This window comes from Aegilops tauschii, chromosome 2 (genome assembly GCF_002575655.3).
Source record: "Aegilops tauschii subsp. strangulata cultivar AL8/78 chromosome 2, Aet v6.0, whole genome shotgun sequence".
Lineage (NCBI taxonomy): Eukaryota > Viridiplantae > Streptophyta > Magnoliopsida > Poales > Poaceae > Aegilops > Aegilops tauschii.
This window is the reverse complement of record NC_053036.3, coordinates 60,862,540-60,877,502: the sequence shown is the minus strand read 5'-3', so window position 1 is coordinate 60,877,502 and position 14,963 is coordinate 60,862,540. Positions and strand designations below refer to the sequence as shown.

General features: G+C 45.6%; 1 protein-coding gene across 15 annotated transcripts; it reads right to left on the bottom strand.

The window, feature by feature from the left end:
- Positions 1 to 3,964: 3,964 nt before the first annotated feature.
- On the bottom strand, positions 3,965 to 13,516 carry LOC109746400 (protein neprosin-like). Of its 15 annotated transcripts, none has more exons than XM_040401593.3 (11): positions 13,160 to 13,516; positions 12,757 to 13,069; positions 12,432 to 12,657; positions 12,114 to 12,192; positions 11,552 to 11,628; positions 10,977 to 11,065; positions 10,464 to 10,773; positions 4,998 to 5,153; positions 4,864 to 4,917; positions 4,626 to 4,778; positions 3,965 to 4,535 (listed from the first exon to the last, which is right to left on the bottom strand). In XM_040401593.3, the coding sequence occupies exons 8-11, from the start codon at positions 5,040 to 5,042 to the stop codon at positions 4,164 to 4,166; spliced, it is 624 nt and encodes a 207-aa protein (XP_040257527.1). In that variant the 5' UTR covers positions 5,043 to 5,153; positions 10,464 to 10,773; positions 10,977 to 11,065; positions 11,552 to 11,628; positions 12,114 to 12,192; positions 12,432 to 12,657; positions 12,757 to 13,069; positions 13,160 to 13,516; the 3' UTR covers positions 3,965 to 4,163. The 15 variants fall into 15 exon arrangements, with proteins under 15 accessions (XP_040257527.1, XP_045088521.1, XP_045088523.1 ...); XM_045232586.2 differs by lacking the exon at positions 11,552 to 11,628 and having other exon boundaries at positions 10,464 to 10,536; positions 10,613 to 10,773; XM_045232588.2 differs by lacking the exon at positions 11,552 to 11,628 and having other exon boundaries at positions 10,464 to 10,536; positions 10,650 to 10,773.
- Between the last annotated feature and the right edge of the window lie 1,447 nt (positions 13,517 to 14,963).

The window sequence follows — 14,963 nt, the reverse complement described above, 5'->3', positions numbered from 1 at the left end:
AGGTGGACTCATCATGCACCCCATCACCACATTCCTCATACCAGTGTCCAAATTCTCCACAGTTGAAGCAAAACGTAGGGAGCTTTTCATACTTCACTTGGTACCTTACTCTTTCATCGCCCTTCTTTCCTGTGACAAAGCGTTTTATTTTGGCGTTGATATCAATGTTGACCTTGACTCTGACGAACTCGCCAAAAAAAAACCGCAGGCAACCTTAGCTGGACCTCCGCCACTCACCAATGCGTGAGGCCATCCCCTGAACAGCTGCCTCTATCAAGAAGTTCTTTGGGAGACGATGAATCTGCGCCCAAACTGCCAGTCTATCCAGCTGGATGGATTCAGTCTATCATAGCATGACCTCTGAAAAGCCATGGCCCCTCAAACATCGCCTTGTTCCAATCCGCTAAACAACCAAGTTGCGTTGTGAATAGGTTTTCATTGACCCTTCTCCACGCCACAGGTCTGGCTGGTTCCGCGCCGAGCCCATATCTCCATATAGCGCACTCGGGCTAAAGGTCTTTGGGGTATGAACCCTAGCTATAGCTAGCCACTTGGCCGGCGCCATCTGATCTGGGAGCTCCTCCTCCCAGACAAAGTCATCGTCCTCTTCTTCATGCAGGTTCAGGCGAGCCAAGAGTTCGTCCGCGCTCTCCTTAGCCCTCCTCCCCTGCGATCCTATGTTCTCACCAGCCATCACCTCCGGATCCAGCCACCAGAAAAAACCCTAGGAAAAATAGTCCCCCGTATGCGCCCCCGATCTTCCTCACGACCAAGGCCGGGTAGGATCTCAGCGATCCCCCTTGATCAGCCAGAGCCGAGAGGTGAAAAACAGAGGGGTACGGAGTGGATCAGAAGATAAATTCCGGCGGAGTCGCCGAAAGCGAGAGAAGCCCTAGTTTTCGCCTAGGGGAAGAAAACGTTCCATCCGTTTCTGGTACGTCCTAGGTCAACCAGCTGTTGGACAAGTTGCTCCGGAGCCAGCGCCCAAACACACTGCTGGACATCGGGCAGGTAAGACTAGCCACAGTGGGAGTAACTTCAGCAGTAACATCGTGTCCAACTCAACAAATTTGCTTATGTGGCAATGAGTTAATGAGGAGAGAGGTAGTTTGAGTAACTTAGCTCGTTACTGTAACATCACATGTCCCAATGCAATATGAGTCTATAACTTAATAAATGAGACTTTGCATGTTACCATACTTTATGTTACTATCCATTATGAAAGGTAGTAATATAGTCTAGGAATATGTGTATGTTACTAGTGTATGTTATTTTCCGTTGTGACTAGTCTAAGCAGAGATGCAGCACCCGTCTCTCGCCTGGGCCTCGCGTGAGTTGCGACAGCCCGGTGTTGTGTGACCCGGCTGCAATGGCGGCCCAGCCAATCATGCAACCCGGGAGAGCAAAAAATAGGCATTGTCGTCTCCGAGACCAAACTAGCTACCGATGTCAGAGCCAGAAAGGCCATGGTCCACGAGATACCACATGATTGTGTGTGCGATGTAGGATTCGTTTGCCTATTTGTCCCACCTCACTTACATCTCATCTCAGTGATTAATACTATACATCTACTCCCTCTGTTTCAAAATAGATGACTCAACTTTATATTAACCTTAATACAAAGTTAGTACAAAGTTAAGTCATCTATTTTAAAACGGAGGGAGTATAATTTAAATTAATAAGCAGCTTCAGCCCTCAAGAACCTAAGCAGAAGGTGAGGATTCAGTCCTCGTTTGCTCACAAATATGAGCAGGAAGGAAAGGAACTAAAAAATAAGGAATAAACTCAGTTGCGCCTCACGAAGGAAGGAAAAGAATTAAAAGAAAGAATGATGTGTAAAAAAGAGAATTAAACTCCGACGCGTCTCAGGAAGAAAATGAATTAAAAGAAAAAAAATGCCACACGCACGTGTATTACACTCCAAATCTTTTTTTAGAACTATTACACTCCGAATCCAATATGTGTAGTTAACTCACGAAATGTCTTCACATGTTTCAATTTTGTGTGTCATTTAAAATGTGTTTGTTCCTTTTGAATGACGGAAAGTGTTCACACATTTTAATTTTTGTGTCATTGAAAATGTGTTTGTGCCTTTTGAATGATGTCATCTAATTTTTAAAACTCGTTCATGCATTTTAAAATGTTTGTGCGGTTTTAAGAAAAACGTGTTCACATATTAAAAAATATTCATATAATTGAAAAAATGTTCACCCTTTTCTCAAAAAGAAAGTTCATGTAATCCTGAAAAGTGATTATGTGCTTAAAATATATTGGTAATTTTAAAAAATATTCACGCTCTTTAAAAGGAATTCCATGTGATATAAACGTGTTTGTGTTTTAGAAGAATGTGATGTTGATGCATATTCAAAAAAAATACTCCCTCCGTCTCGGTTTACAGGGCATGCACGTTGTTCTAGGTTGAGAATTTAACTAGCTATATATGTATTATATGTGATAAAAATATATGTTTAGAAACTACATCCGCTTAAGAATCCAATGATATACTTTTGGTGACATGTGACCATATTTAGTTAGTCAAATGGATGACCTAGAACTACGCGCACGCCCTCTAAACCGAGACGGAGGGAGTATACAATTTAAAAGTAAGTTTCTTTTTGAGAAATCTCGCATCTTTATTCATTCGAAACAACGGTCATAGGTACACTGTTTGGGTCATGTGGGACGCCCAACCAAACATGTCCACCTACACCTAGATTACAAGCAAACTTGGCGAGATTATGAGCCTCATAATTGAAGTTCCTACGCTCATGTATAAAAGAAAAAGAAGAAAAACTCTCACAACGAGTCAATATTTCATGTACTATGGCAGCATTTGGACCTCCTGTCCCCTTGTTGATGTCATTCACCACTCCTTGACAGTCTGAGGCCACACAAATAGTTTGGACGGCGAGATCATCAGCAAGTGCTAACGCTTCACGGCATGCATAAGTCTCCAAAATTAGAGGATCATTTATTCCTTGGAAGACCACCGCCGAGGAGCCTAGATACATACCAAATTGGTCTCTGCAAACAGCTGCTACCGCTCCTCCCCCACGACGGGATCTTGCTACAGCACCATCAACGTTTACTTTCACAGCGCCATTAGGAGGTGGTAACCACCGTTCAGGCTGTGCAGATGGTATTGCTGCTGCACTTTGTCTCTCTGGGCTATTAGCAAGCTGCCCCAGTTCTGCTATAAAGTTGTTTACAAAGGAAATTGTCTGTTGGGGACTTTGAAAGATGGATTCATAGACCGCTTTGCGTCTAGCATACCATATGGACAAGAGAGTGACGGCCATCGCCGTGAAGCTCGCTTGATCCAATTCATCGCTGAGTTCAAATAACCACAATCTCGCATTGGGTTCCATGTTGGCAGACATGCGCTGAACCATCACATCATCGGACAACGCCCAAATGCATCTGGACATAGTGCATGAAACTAGGGCATGTCTCCATGAATCCTGACATCCGCAGAGCGGACATATGCATCTTGAACTGACATGTTGCGCTTCTTTAGAACATCGGTGGTAGGGAGTGAATGATGGGGCGTCAGCCGCCATAAGAAGATTCTGATCTTCGAGGGAATCTTTAGTTTCCACAAGGAGCACCAGGACTTTTCGTCTCTCTGAACACTTGATGAACCACCTCTTCCCTGTAACCACTCTTCTCTCTGCAGCTTCGTTTTTAACAAGAAATTGTACGCGGAGGCTACCGTGAACCTGCCCTTTCTGTCCGAATACCAAGCCCAGAAATCCTCGGTGTTGTTAGTGCAAGTAGGTATCTTCAGGATTGCATTTGCATCTATTGGCAGAAAGTAAGTGGGCGTACGAGGGATGGTCTATGGACTAGGTGTAGGCTCTAGCTCGGGTGTGTGCGCGCGCGCGGTGGCCCAGATCATCACATAATTAACCACGCTCAGATGCGTTGCTATCAAGGAGAATAAGCAACAACACGGAGGAGACTGTTGAAATAGGTAACGTGGACCTAAAGCGGGTCTTGAGTCGTGCTCATTGTGCTATGAGCATACATTATTTGTAACCGCACATGCATGTTTGCTAGATAAAATGTAGTACTGTAATTATAAATCATCCACTTATTCATCATATCTGATGACTACTGTTGGTCTCGAGTCTCGACACCCATGATGAAGCCATCCTCACATTTTAGTGGTTGCAACCTTGAGGCCCCCCGTAATAGAAGAACCCGCCGTCGTCCTTTCCGACCTCGTAATCGCTGGCACCGTAGCAGTCTCCGGCGTCCGTGAGCGACGTCACGTTCCCGGCCGCCGGGGCGGTGGCGTTCCCCTTGGAATCGTACACCGCGATGCTGGCCACGTAGGCCGCGACGCCGTCCCCCTCGTCCGGCCCGTGTCCGCTCCCCATCGGCGGCCCGGCGCCGGACGACGACTGCGCGTTGCCTCCCCAGCCGACCACCGTCGCGTTGCTCGCCAGGCCCGTGAACAGTGAGCCGGGCAAGTACCCGACCGTCTCGTTCTCCCCCGACGGGTCCACGATGAGGGACCAGTTCCCAGCCACCTGCGGCAAAGCACCAAACGAACCGAATGAAGCACAGCAGCAGATGGGTACGTGAGACCAGCTCGCCGGTGGCCGTCGTCAGGGTCGAACCTGGAGGATGGTGACGGTGTACTCGGTCTGGTTGCCGTGGTAGACGGACGTCGGCGTGACCGTCGACCCGGGGGAGACGCTGGCCGGCGGCGTGGAGCCCACGAAGCCCTGGCAGTCCGTGTCCATGCAGCCCGTGGCGTTGAACCCATCGGCCTGATCGAGACAACAAACACCACATCAGCACGTAGTCCTCCTGGTTTAGCTGCGCAGCTTATCAATGGTGCACGCACGCACGTACCGTCCATGACACGAAGAAATGGAGATCGGTGTCGTTGTACTGCTCGGGGGATACCTGCAACGCAACAGAGTGATGATGGACGTGTGGATCCTGTGGTGATTAGAGAGAGAGAGGGATGTGAAGCAGGAACGTACCATGAAACCCGACATGATCTGATTGTTGCCGCTGGCGAGCCACATGACCGACGAGCTGGCCTGATCGGGCTTCAGTTCCAGGTCCCACGCGTTGATCCTGGCGCTGCCGCCGTAGAACTCTCCTCCCCGCCCCTCTCCGGTCTGGTACCCAGCCCACTGCGTCAAAATAACCCTAGTTATTTAGTTAACACAAAGTATTTAACTTCTTGAAACAGCGAATGCCCACGCAATTGCAGAGTCCTGTACTCGTATTATTGTATGTGTAACAGCAATCTTATTGCCACGTCAGACCATATGCATTATCCTTGTGAGTTCTTGAGTGAAAAATAAACACGCAAGAAAAAAGGAAATATTAGGCAATACATGATTGATGCTGCTGCTATTTGCGCCGGATACATGACGCAGCCCTCCAGGCATTAGAGCCCTTCCAACGCCATGACACCGAGCTTGTGGTAGCATGAGTTGGACGAGGCAAGCAACCACAGCAGGAAGAGCGAGACGTTTCGAGGCCATTTTTCGTGAGCAGTTAAGCTAGTGGAGCGCCTCTGATGTGTGAAGGACTGTAGGTACCCGTCCGGACAACACATACATGAGCGGAACAAATAGCCGGTACGGTGGCGCTAGCTCTCGCATGAGCGGCCACCACGACGACGAAGATCAAGAGGGTACTTTTGTCGTGCACCATATCGACAGACGAAGCACGTACGGCGACAGGATGCTGCCTAGCTACGGAAGCCCCGATTGTGTGTTCGATGCTTCGACATGGACAGCATGTACGTACGTGTTTCCTTAGAGGAGGAAGAGGACGAGCAAGAGAGGCAGAGGACGATAGTGAAGTGAGAACGGGCATATGCTTTGCTCGCTCACTTAATTAGCTGGCCTATGTACTGGCGTCACACGAAGCAGAGGCTGTTCTTAATAATGGTTATTAAGATTGCTTTGCTACTACTGGGGGATTAAGATTGGTCGGTCCGGGTATTTTGGTGAGCGGACACAGACACCGGTATATACGCATATTGTATATGTCTATAACTCTATAGGAGGATACACACTACGCAGATCACAAAGAGGAATTTTTTTTCTTCCTCTTAGTTTCGAAACCGCATTTAGTGCTCTGACCACTCGAGGCAGTTCAGATAACCTTCTCTGGCTTCCTGAGTATTAGCGGCGTAGGCTTTCAGGTGGATTGGGTAATTGCCGTCAGTCCATGTACAAAAATCGCCTGCAAAGCATGGTTTTGTACTAGTGAAACCAGCTTGCTGCTTCTCAATGTCTACTGCTCAAATGCCTTTAAAACTTTCTCAATCTTATTCCCTTAATCCACTTGGGCTCCGCTCCGCTGACCAATGAGTTGAATGTACCATGAGTGATTCTCGGATAGTTTATCACTCCTCAGAAAATTGACCAAAACTATGCTGCTGGCAAAGCCGTCCGCATAGCATGTGCCTGAGCTCCCAGGAGCCGCCATGTGGCACCTATGCCGATGGAAAATTTAATGTATGTATCATGGCAATTATATTGTATGGATCATGGCATTTTGTAGTCCATGGATCATGATATATATAACATTTTTCCAACAAAGTTGCCATGGCCCATGGCAACATTAGATTTACTCATGTTTCTTGTTTAATACCATCGCAATTTTATTGCATCATGGCAAATTAAGTTCAAGCATGGCAAATGTAGTTTATGGATCATGGCAATGTTCTTTTTCTTTTGCAACATGGCAAAAATTACTTTTTATTTGACCATGGCAATGTAGCGCCTCCCCCGGCCTAGACGCTGACCAAGAGGTCGTCCTCCGTGACGACGACCATGATTTTTGTTTTGTTTTTCGAACACATGGTATTTTGTTTGAAATTTTATGTGATGGCAAGTTGATATGCACCCCCGCGGACAAACTTGCCATGTTTTTATCTTGGGAAACAACAATATTTTCCATGGCAAATTCATACAATTTGCCATCATATAGCAGTAGAGATGTCATGGCAAATTTTTAACCTATTTTTTACTATAGGTATATTCAATCTGCAGTTTTGCTTTGCCATTGTTTACTACTTAGACCATGGCAATTCTAGTACTTTTAGGCCATATAATTTGCCATGGCAAATCTTATTCCATAGCCATGGCAAATTAACCTTTTTTCCATGGCATTTTTATCTTCTTTGTGGACCATGGAAAATTTACTTTTCTTATTTTCCATTGCAATTTTATCTTCTACAAACATGGCAAATTTACATTTTTTTTACATACGAATGCTCTTTCTCTAAAACATGGCAAATTCTGAAAATTTCTAAAATATGGCAAACTTGCCATCCTTCAAAAAGTGTGTGTTCCACCTACCAATTGTCCCCTTTTGATAGGTCTCTGTGTAATTTTAAGATGAAATCTATGCATGTCATGGCAATTTGAATGTACCTATCAATCGACGATTCAAAATGTACATGTCAAGTTTCTAGGATTTTGTTTTGTTTTTTAACACACGGCAATTTTTTTTGAAATTTTATGTGATGGCAAGGTTGATATGCCCCCCCCCCCCCCCAGCAAACTTGCCATGTTTTTAGGTTGGGAAACAACACTGTTTGCCATGGCAAATTCATACAATTTGCCATCTTTTGCAATCAAGGTCTTTTTTTGGTTCAATCATCATATAACAGTAGAGATGTCATGGCAAATTTTCAACATGGGTATATTCAACATGCAGTTTTGCTTTGGCATTGTTTAATATTTAGACCATGTCAATTCCGGCACTTTTAGACCAATGACAATTTTTAATAGAAATCATTCGTATACGGCAACTAAGATTTGTGCACAAACCATCTATTTTTTTGCCATGGACATTTGATTTTTTACTATGAACCTGCCATGGTTAATTTTTACTACGAATCTGCCATGGGCATTTTTAGTTTTTTTTTTATGATGGCGTTTTTTCTTCTGCTTTTTAAAGATGATGACATTTTTTCCTAGCACGAAACAACTTGGCTTTATTTGTGAAAGCAAAATAAAATCTGGGCTGGCCTGTCGGGGGAGATGGATAGTGCGTTCGGGCCATGGGATTCTCCTGCCACACGTGTGGATAGTTTTAATGTTCGCCCACACAGGGTTGTGTGGGCTGGTTTTTTATACGATCGGACGAGTCGTGTGGTCGTGTGTCCATTATGCCACACGTGTAGTGAATATCAGGGTCCTAGTTAATTGCCTGTGCGTCGCAACAAGGCAAATATTCCTGATGATTCAATGTCAATCGTGTCTAAATATATCCTTATCATGCATATTACATAGCATTGTCAACTTTCTTTTTACCATGGGATCACTCTTCTAGTCTTCTTCTTCCACCGCACCCTCTCACTCTTACCTAGTAATTGTGCACACATAATGCATTTGTTGGCTAATTTCTGATAAAGGGCGCTTTATTACTTTTTTGAACACAGTACACACGGGTGCTTTATTACTTAAAATGTTTAAGCATTACACCCGGCCTTGTATAATTAAGATGCACACAGTCATAACCAAGTCCAAGTTTAGAAAAAGAAACCCCGAAAAAGACGTAATCATATGGAGTATGTATAACGCCTAAGACGTAGGAGGGTCAATCGAAAGATCTTGCTGCCATTCATGTCGGATACAAGTATCCCTCGCCATGGCCTCCAAGCGTGTACACACCTCCATAAGCAGGTCTTGCCATAAACGAAGCGTATCGGTACATCCGTAAATACCACTTGAATTTTGCATCCATCTAGCAAAGGAATTCTGTTTTTTCTTCTGTTTTCTTTTGTTTCTCTTTTCTCTTTTTTTTTTGTTTCTGTTTCTATTTCCTTTTCTTTTTTCTTTTCTTTTCTTTTTTTCTTTTGTTTTTCTTTTACTTTTTCTTTTTGAAAAACTGCTTGGGAATTTTTAAAAATGTTCTTATTTTCAAAATTTGTTCCTATTTTTCAAATTGTCTGAACAATTAAAAAAATGTTTGTGTTTTAAAAAATGTTCGAGGAATTTTCAAAATTCTTCGTGTTTATTCAGAAAAATCTCAGATTCAAAAAATGTCCCAGTTAAAAAAAATCCACAAGTTCAGAAAATGTTTTTTTTTGCATGGGTTGAGAAAATGTTTGCACAGCCCACACATGCCCTGGGCTGAGACTCAGTGTATAATTCTGTGCGGAGAAGATCGAAGGCAAGAGCGATCCAGCGACTTCAAGAGACCCTTCGCTCTATATAACTTGGGTACGCCGACGTGCAGTCGTGCACAAACCCTAAATCCAGAACCATTTCCATAGGGTTTCATACAAAAGAGATTACATATTGTACTACTTATCACAATTCCATGGCTATAATCTTCTGACATGCACGTCAGCGGGGAAGAAGCATATGACATGCGTACAATCACCTTCCTAATGGTCAGTTGGGTTCCCGTCCAAAAATAAAATGTTCAGTTGGGTTCTGACCAAAGCGGTCAGCCCTAATTGTTCCCCTGGCCATGCATGCGTGCGGGGCACGGCCTGAAGTTGCCCGATAGAGCTCTCGCGCAGCTAGAATCCTGCTCCTGATTGTGTTCCCTTCCGCGATCTCCGTAACAAACGAGTAGATCTAACCGTGACGAGGTGGTTCTCTGCTCTGCTGCCTGCCAACGTACCATGGCTATGGCTTCGATCGTGTCCAAGCTCGCGCGGGCAGCCCTCGCATCACGCCCCGTTGGAGATACTGCTGGTGGCATCTCCCCGTGCCTCCCCCGGCTCTGCCTGACACTTGGTTCCTTGACACGAGCCACCACACCTCAAAGTGGGGTTGCGCGCCTGCGCCGCCGCTGTCTTAGCAGCTCCAATCGACCATGGCTGTCCGCTGGACCGGTGGGTTCTCAAAAGCAGCGATGGCAGCGCCCCCCGCGTCCTCGCTTGATGAGATGGCTGATGTGTGCGACCGTATACTACCGCGGTCTCATGGTCGAGATGAAGTGCCCCGTCAGATCGGCCGTCAACCGGCTCCTTCCGCCTCCAGGGGATCCACCTCCTCCCCTTCTCTCTTTCCTGAATCTTGAGCCCATATTTATGGGAGGGTCAAGGGAAAACTCCAAACTGATCGAGAGTCCGCCCTCGTCTTAGCTCTCTGATTTCTATTTGTTGTTGGGCTAGGTGGACCAGAATAATGGGTCGTGGACCAGAATAATGGGCTGCCTAGGTTGAATCTAATATTTGAGGACGCGAGATGAAAGCTGACGTACGGACAAGTCAAGACGGACGGAAATTATAAAATTTAGTACCACCTCGAATATATTTTAAATTCAAACTGAAAGCGTAAAATCACGGGAAGAAGCGTATTGTGACGGTGAACCCGACAAAGTCAATCCGTGCTTTATTATTAAAAAAAATTATAGGGAAAGATAAGGCAAAGCACTACTGAAAAAAAAACATTACAGTATAGCAACCAAAAACAAGATGAAAATGAAATGCTTGGGAAAGGAAAAGTTCATTACTGCACCTATTTGATGGTTTGCAGCCTGAGTTCCAAGTGGATCCGTGAGGGATACACGGATTGCATCAACCACGCCATCCTTCAAGACAACAAACATAATTATCATGGAAGAACCAGAGGCATCAAATCACATAAAATTATCACATGGCACCAACTTTCAGTCCACAAGGAGATTGAGATTGAGAGAGAGACGGGCCCGTAGGTCATCGGCAGTCACGACGGCAGGGCGTGTGCGGTGGTGCTGCTTTCACCTGGTGGAGGAGAGCAGAGGGTTGGATGGGCTGGAGGCAGCCACGCGAGAAGATGACAGCGCCGGCTTCACGGATGACAGTGTAAACCATAGACACAGCTCACTTAGCACTAATTATGGTGTAGCACAATATACTAATAATTAGTATCTATGCAGTTAGTTAGGAGCTTAGGAAGGAACCACAAACGACTCAAATTAGCAGATTAAGCGAAGGCAATGTGATTATTCAGAAAAGAGGGACACCTAGTACAAGAGAAAGTAGCACTTACGCCTGGTCTTTCCATATTTGGTCCTGCTTCAGAACTGGCAAAATAAGTGTTGCTTCCATTATCTTAGCAATTGCAACATCATTACATATCTGCGGAAACACCAAACGTTAGAAAGTAACAGATGGGCCTATGTTGTAATTGAAACTCAAAGTCAGCTTAGGAAACTCGTTACCACTACCCACTGCTTAAGAAATTGGCATGATCTTCTTAGGCAGGTACATAAATAACTATTAAAGGACATGAGAATCTAATTTGTTTCTTAAATAAGCAACAGAAGATCATTGGAAAAACATGCTATTAAAAGGAATTATCATAAATATATTGAAGGTGTAGGCTGAAGACACTTAAGCAACAACCACCATCATAGGAAAAACAATTCTCGTGTAACAGCGAGATTCAGAGACTCAGAACCATGCTTAAGCAGAAAAAAGCATTGCACCACTGAAACAAGTATTTATCAATCACACAAAATAAGGTGAGGAAGGATTTATCAATCACACAAAATAGAGGGGCGCCGACTGGCCGCACAGAAACAGTTCAGTTCAAGAAAAATTAATTCAGTAAACTAACAGAACCTAAAATGGAAACTGAAATGGACATCAAAGGCATAGGTCAGCAATCAGCACTTCAACACAATAATCATAACATGCACCTGTTGGCAAAATAAGAAAAACCGTTATTTCTCTGCATTATTATAGTTCCCTTATTCAAGATTTCAATAAAGAAATTTGCTGACAAATAATATTAGACAGGAAACAACTACAGTTATAATCCTTGAGAAGCATAACTCAATCACCAGGTCAAATCTACAGTTGGTGATAATTGTTTTGGATTCAACTAAATCAACTACGAAGAGGAAAAAAAGTCAAAAACTTTAGTGTTGGCAACCTCTACAGAATTACACGCTTTCACCTCCACATCAACTCTCACAGTGTATAAAAAGATCGAAAAGCAGGTGTAAGTACAGAAAATTCAAACAGGAAAAAACTTGTTACTTGCCACTGACTTCATTAGAAAGCTTGAGATTGACTGTTTTTCTGACCTAACTTTTTGATAAATATTGACGACAACTATAACTAAATCATCGAAGAAAACATTATCTCTGGTATGCATCACAAAAACTAAGTCTTAACTAACATGTAACAGTCGCACGCGCCTAAGATGAAGTGCAACGTGCATACATATGCTCCATTCAAATTCTTCAAGGGCTCCAATCCTACACAGACGAAGGTGAAAAAGGTTCAAGTCAGCTTACCGCATCACCAATAAGAAACAAACAAAGATTTTGTCCCCAAGAACATGAGTGAAAAAATGATATCAATTCAAATGACATTAGAATATCCCGAGTAATTAAAATGTCGGCACTAAAGAGGAAGAAAGAGCAGATCACCACTCTCAAAATTCCATCGGCACTTAACATCAAACTCTGACGTGGACACGTGGTTAGTTAGTTACCATTCACTGATTTGAAAGAAACCCTTCCCAAGTAGATGGTTAGCATCCCATGTCCTGGATCAGCTCCCATAACTCCTCCTACACCTACATACAAGATCAGAAATGAGCAGCGAATTGTGCAGACAGTACTAACCCTTCCACCGGATTGAAGACGACGAGGAGAGGCCCCTTGCTCCATCATCCTCTTCCATAGGCTCAATGTCTCTGCATTCTCCCTTGGCAGCACCTGAAATGAGATGGCACCCAAGCTTCAGCAAAACTGAAATGGCGTCGTGACACTGAATTTAATGGAGATCGGGTGGTGGAATTGGAGGAAACGTCTGACCTGCATCCCTCCTGCCACGAGGGCGGATTGGTTGGCGGACCGGGGCGCCATGCCGGGCACGTAGGTGAGGTCGTTGCTGAAGACGGCGCTGGTGGCCGTGAGCGCCGTGGCGAGCGAGGCCATCTACGTGAGGCGCCGGACGGGGTCTTGCTGGGGGTGAAGGGTAGCTTCCTGCTCTTCTTCTCGGACACCACCAGCGCGCTGGCGGCCTTCCGCTTCCTCTTCTTCCCCTCCGGCGGCTCGGCCGCCGCGGCTGCCGGGCGCCGCTGGATCTTGAAGAAATCGAGGATCTTCGTCTGGATCAGCAGGAACTCTGCATCCAAATCACGAGATCCAAATCAGCGAACGAGCAGATGCAATCCAAAAATGGTCAACGTGATAGAAATATCTTTTTTCGACTCACGTTTGGGCATCTTGGTCTGGACGACGGCTGCAGCTGGGTCGGAACCCCCCCCCCCCCCCTCCATGGCCGACCTCGAGGACGGTGGCGGCTCAGGTCGACGACGGCGCGTCGATGCCGCCGTGGATCTGGGCGCTGCCTCACCTCGTCCTCCTCGCGCTCCGGGAGCGGGCGGCGGTTCCACTTCTCGCCCCTGCGCACGAGCGTGCGGTGCGGCGGCGGCCGGCTGGGCGAAGAAGACGATGGCGGCGTGGGGCTGGACCTGGACAGCGGCGCGGGGTAGGGTTTGGAGGGGGAGAGAGAGGTGAGGGCGCGGCGCGCGTGCGGGAGGAGCGGGCGCGAGTGCAGGAGTGCGCGAGGAGGCGGCGGCTAGGTTTCCTCTCCACAAGAGCGGCCCCGTTTTATACTGTAGGACGTGAAATAACGAAAATGCCCTCGTGGGGGCGCTGGAATTACGAGCGGTAGCACAAAACGGGAGTAACTATTCATTCCTATAGTGCCAGCCCCAGATCCGACGGCCCAACTCTTCCATGCGCTCGATCGGACGACCCAAAACTCATCAAGCAAACGAGATGGACGGTCGGATGTTTCAAATCGCTGAGGAGGCTCGGTGGAGCTTTCATCTCTTATTTCTGTATGAATGTGTGGTGGATCTCGCCCCTTGTGCCGGCGGGAGGCTCCTACTTCGTTTTTAGCTGCTTTTCTGTGTTCGTCTAGGGTTTGTGTCCAGTTCAGGAAGAAGAAACGACAATGACTCCTTGAAGTTGGAATAAGGTTCTCCCTGTCTAGCCCCAGTTCTGGCGGTGCATCTAGTGTCATTAGAGGGTGTGTGGAGATTTGTCTCTGACGGATCACGTGGGATTCGGTTGGCGTTTGTCTTTGTTGGATCCACTTGTATCCGGTTTTCGTTCGTATCATTGTATGTGTTCGTGTGTCTTCAGGTTGGATCCTTCCGATCTATGTTTTTTTCATCGGCGATGGTTGTTGTTCTGGCGTGCAAGTCATATTGCTCCATCATATTGGGTCTTAACATGACGACTTCCCGATTGTCTGTTACAACAAGGTTGCCCGGCTCTGGTGATGGAGGGGCGATGACGGTGATGCGCCTTCGGCTCGCTCTAGTGCTTTTTGTCGTCGTTAGTTGTGGTCTACGGATCTGGATGTCATTTTTACTTCTAGTGTTCTTTGTACTGACTTGACACTTGAGGTGCCAAGTGCAGCTTTGTGGGTCCAGGAGTTGGTGCAGCCCTTAAATAATTATTGGCAAAATTATGAACTTGTCTTGTATTGGTTTGTGGTATTTTTTACTCGTAGCATTGTTGCTCTCTACTTGGTTTGTTGCTATATATTTTATCTTTTTTTCTGGTGGTCTTACTTCTTATGTGCTCAACTTGTGCATGAATAACCTGTGGTGCTTGGCACAAAATCTTGATACATGTAGATAACCTTGTTCATTAAACTTGGTTTTAGATGGTACACATAACTTTTGTAGAAGCAAATACTTTAGATAATCTGAATATCATTGATGCACAATTTTGTATGTTTACACCCATTGTGTTAGAAGGGAGAGAGAGGATTGGTGTAATTGTTGTTGTATTGCTTGAGCCTTGTGGGCATATATATAGGAGTACAAAGACCAACTTGGAGTACAAGACAAGGCAGGACCAAATCCTAGTCTATCATATACTTCCTAATAATCCCCTTATACTCAACATCCCCCCGCAGTCACAACGGTAGCGACGCAGACGGTGAGACTGGAGAAGAATCCGAAGGCAAGCTGGCGGACACCCACCATAGTAACGGTTGA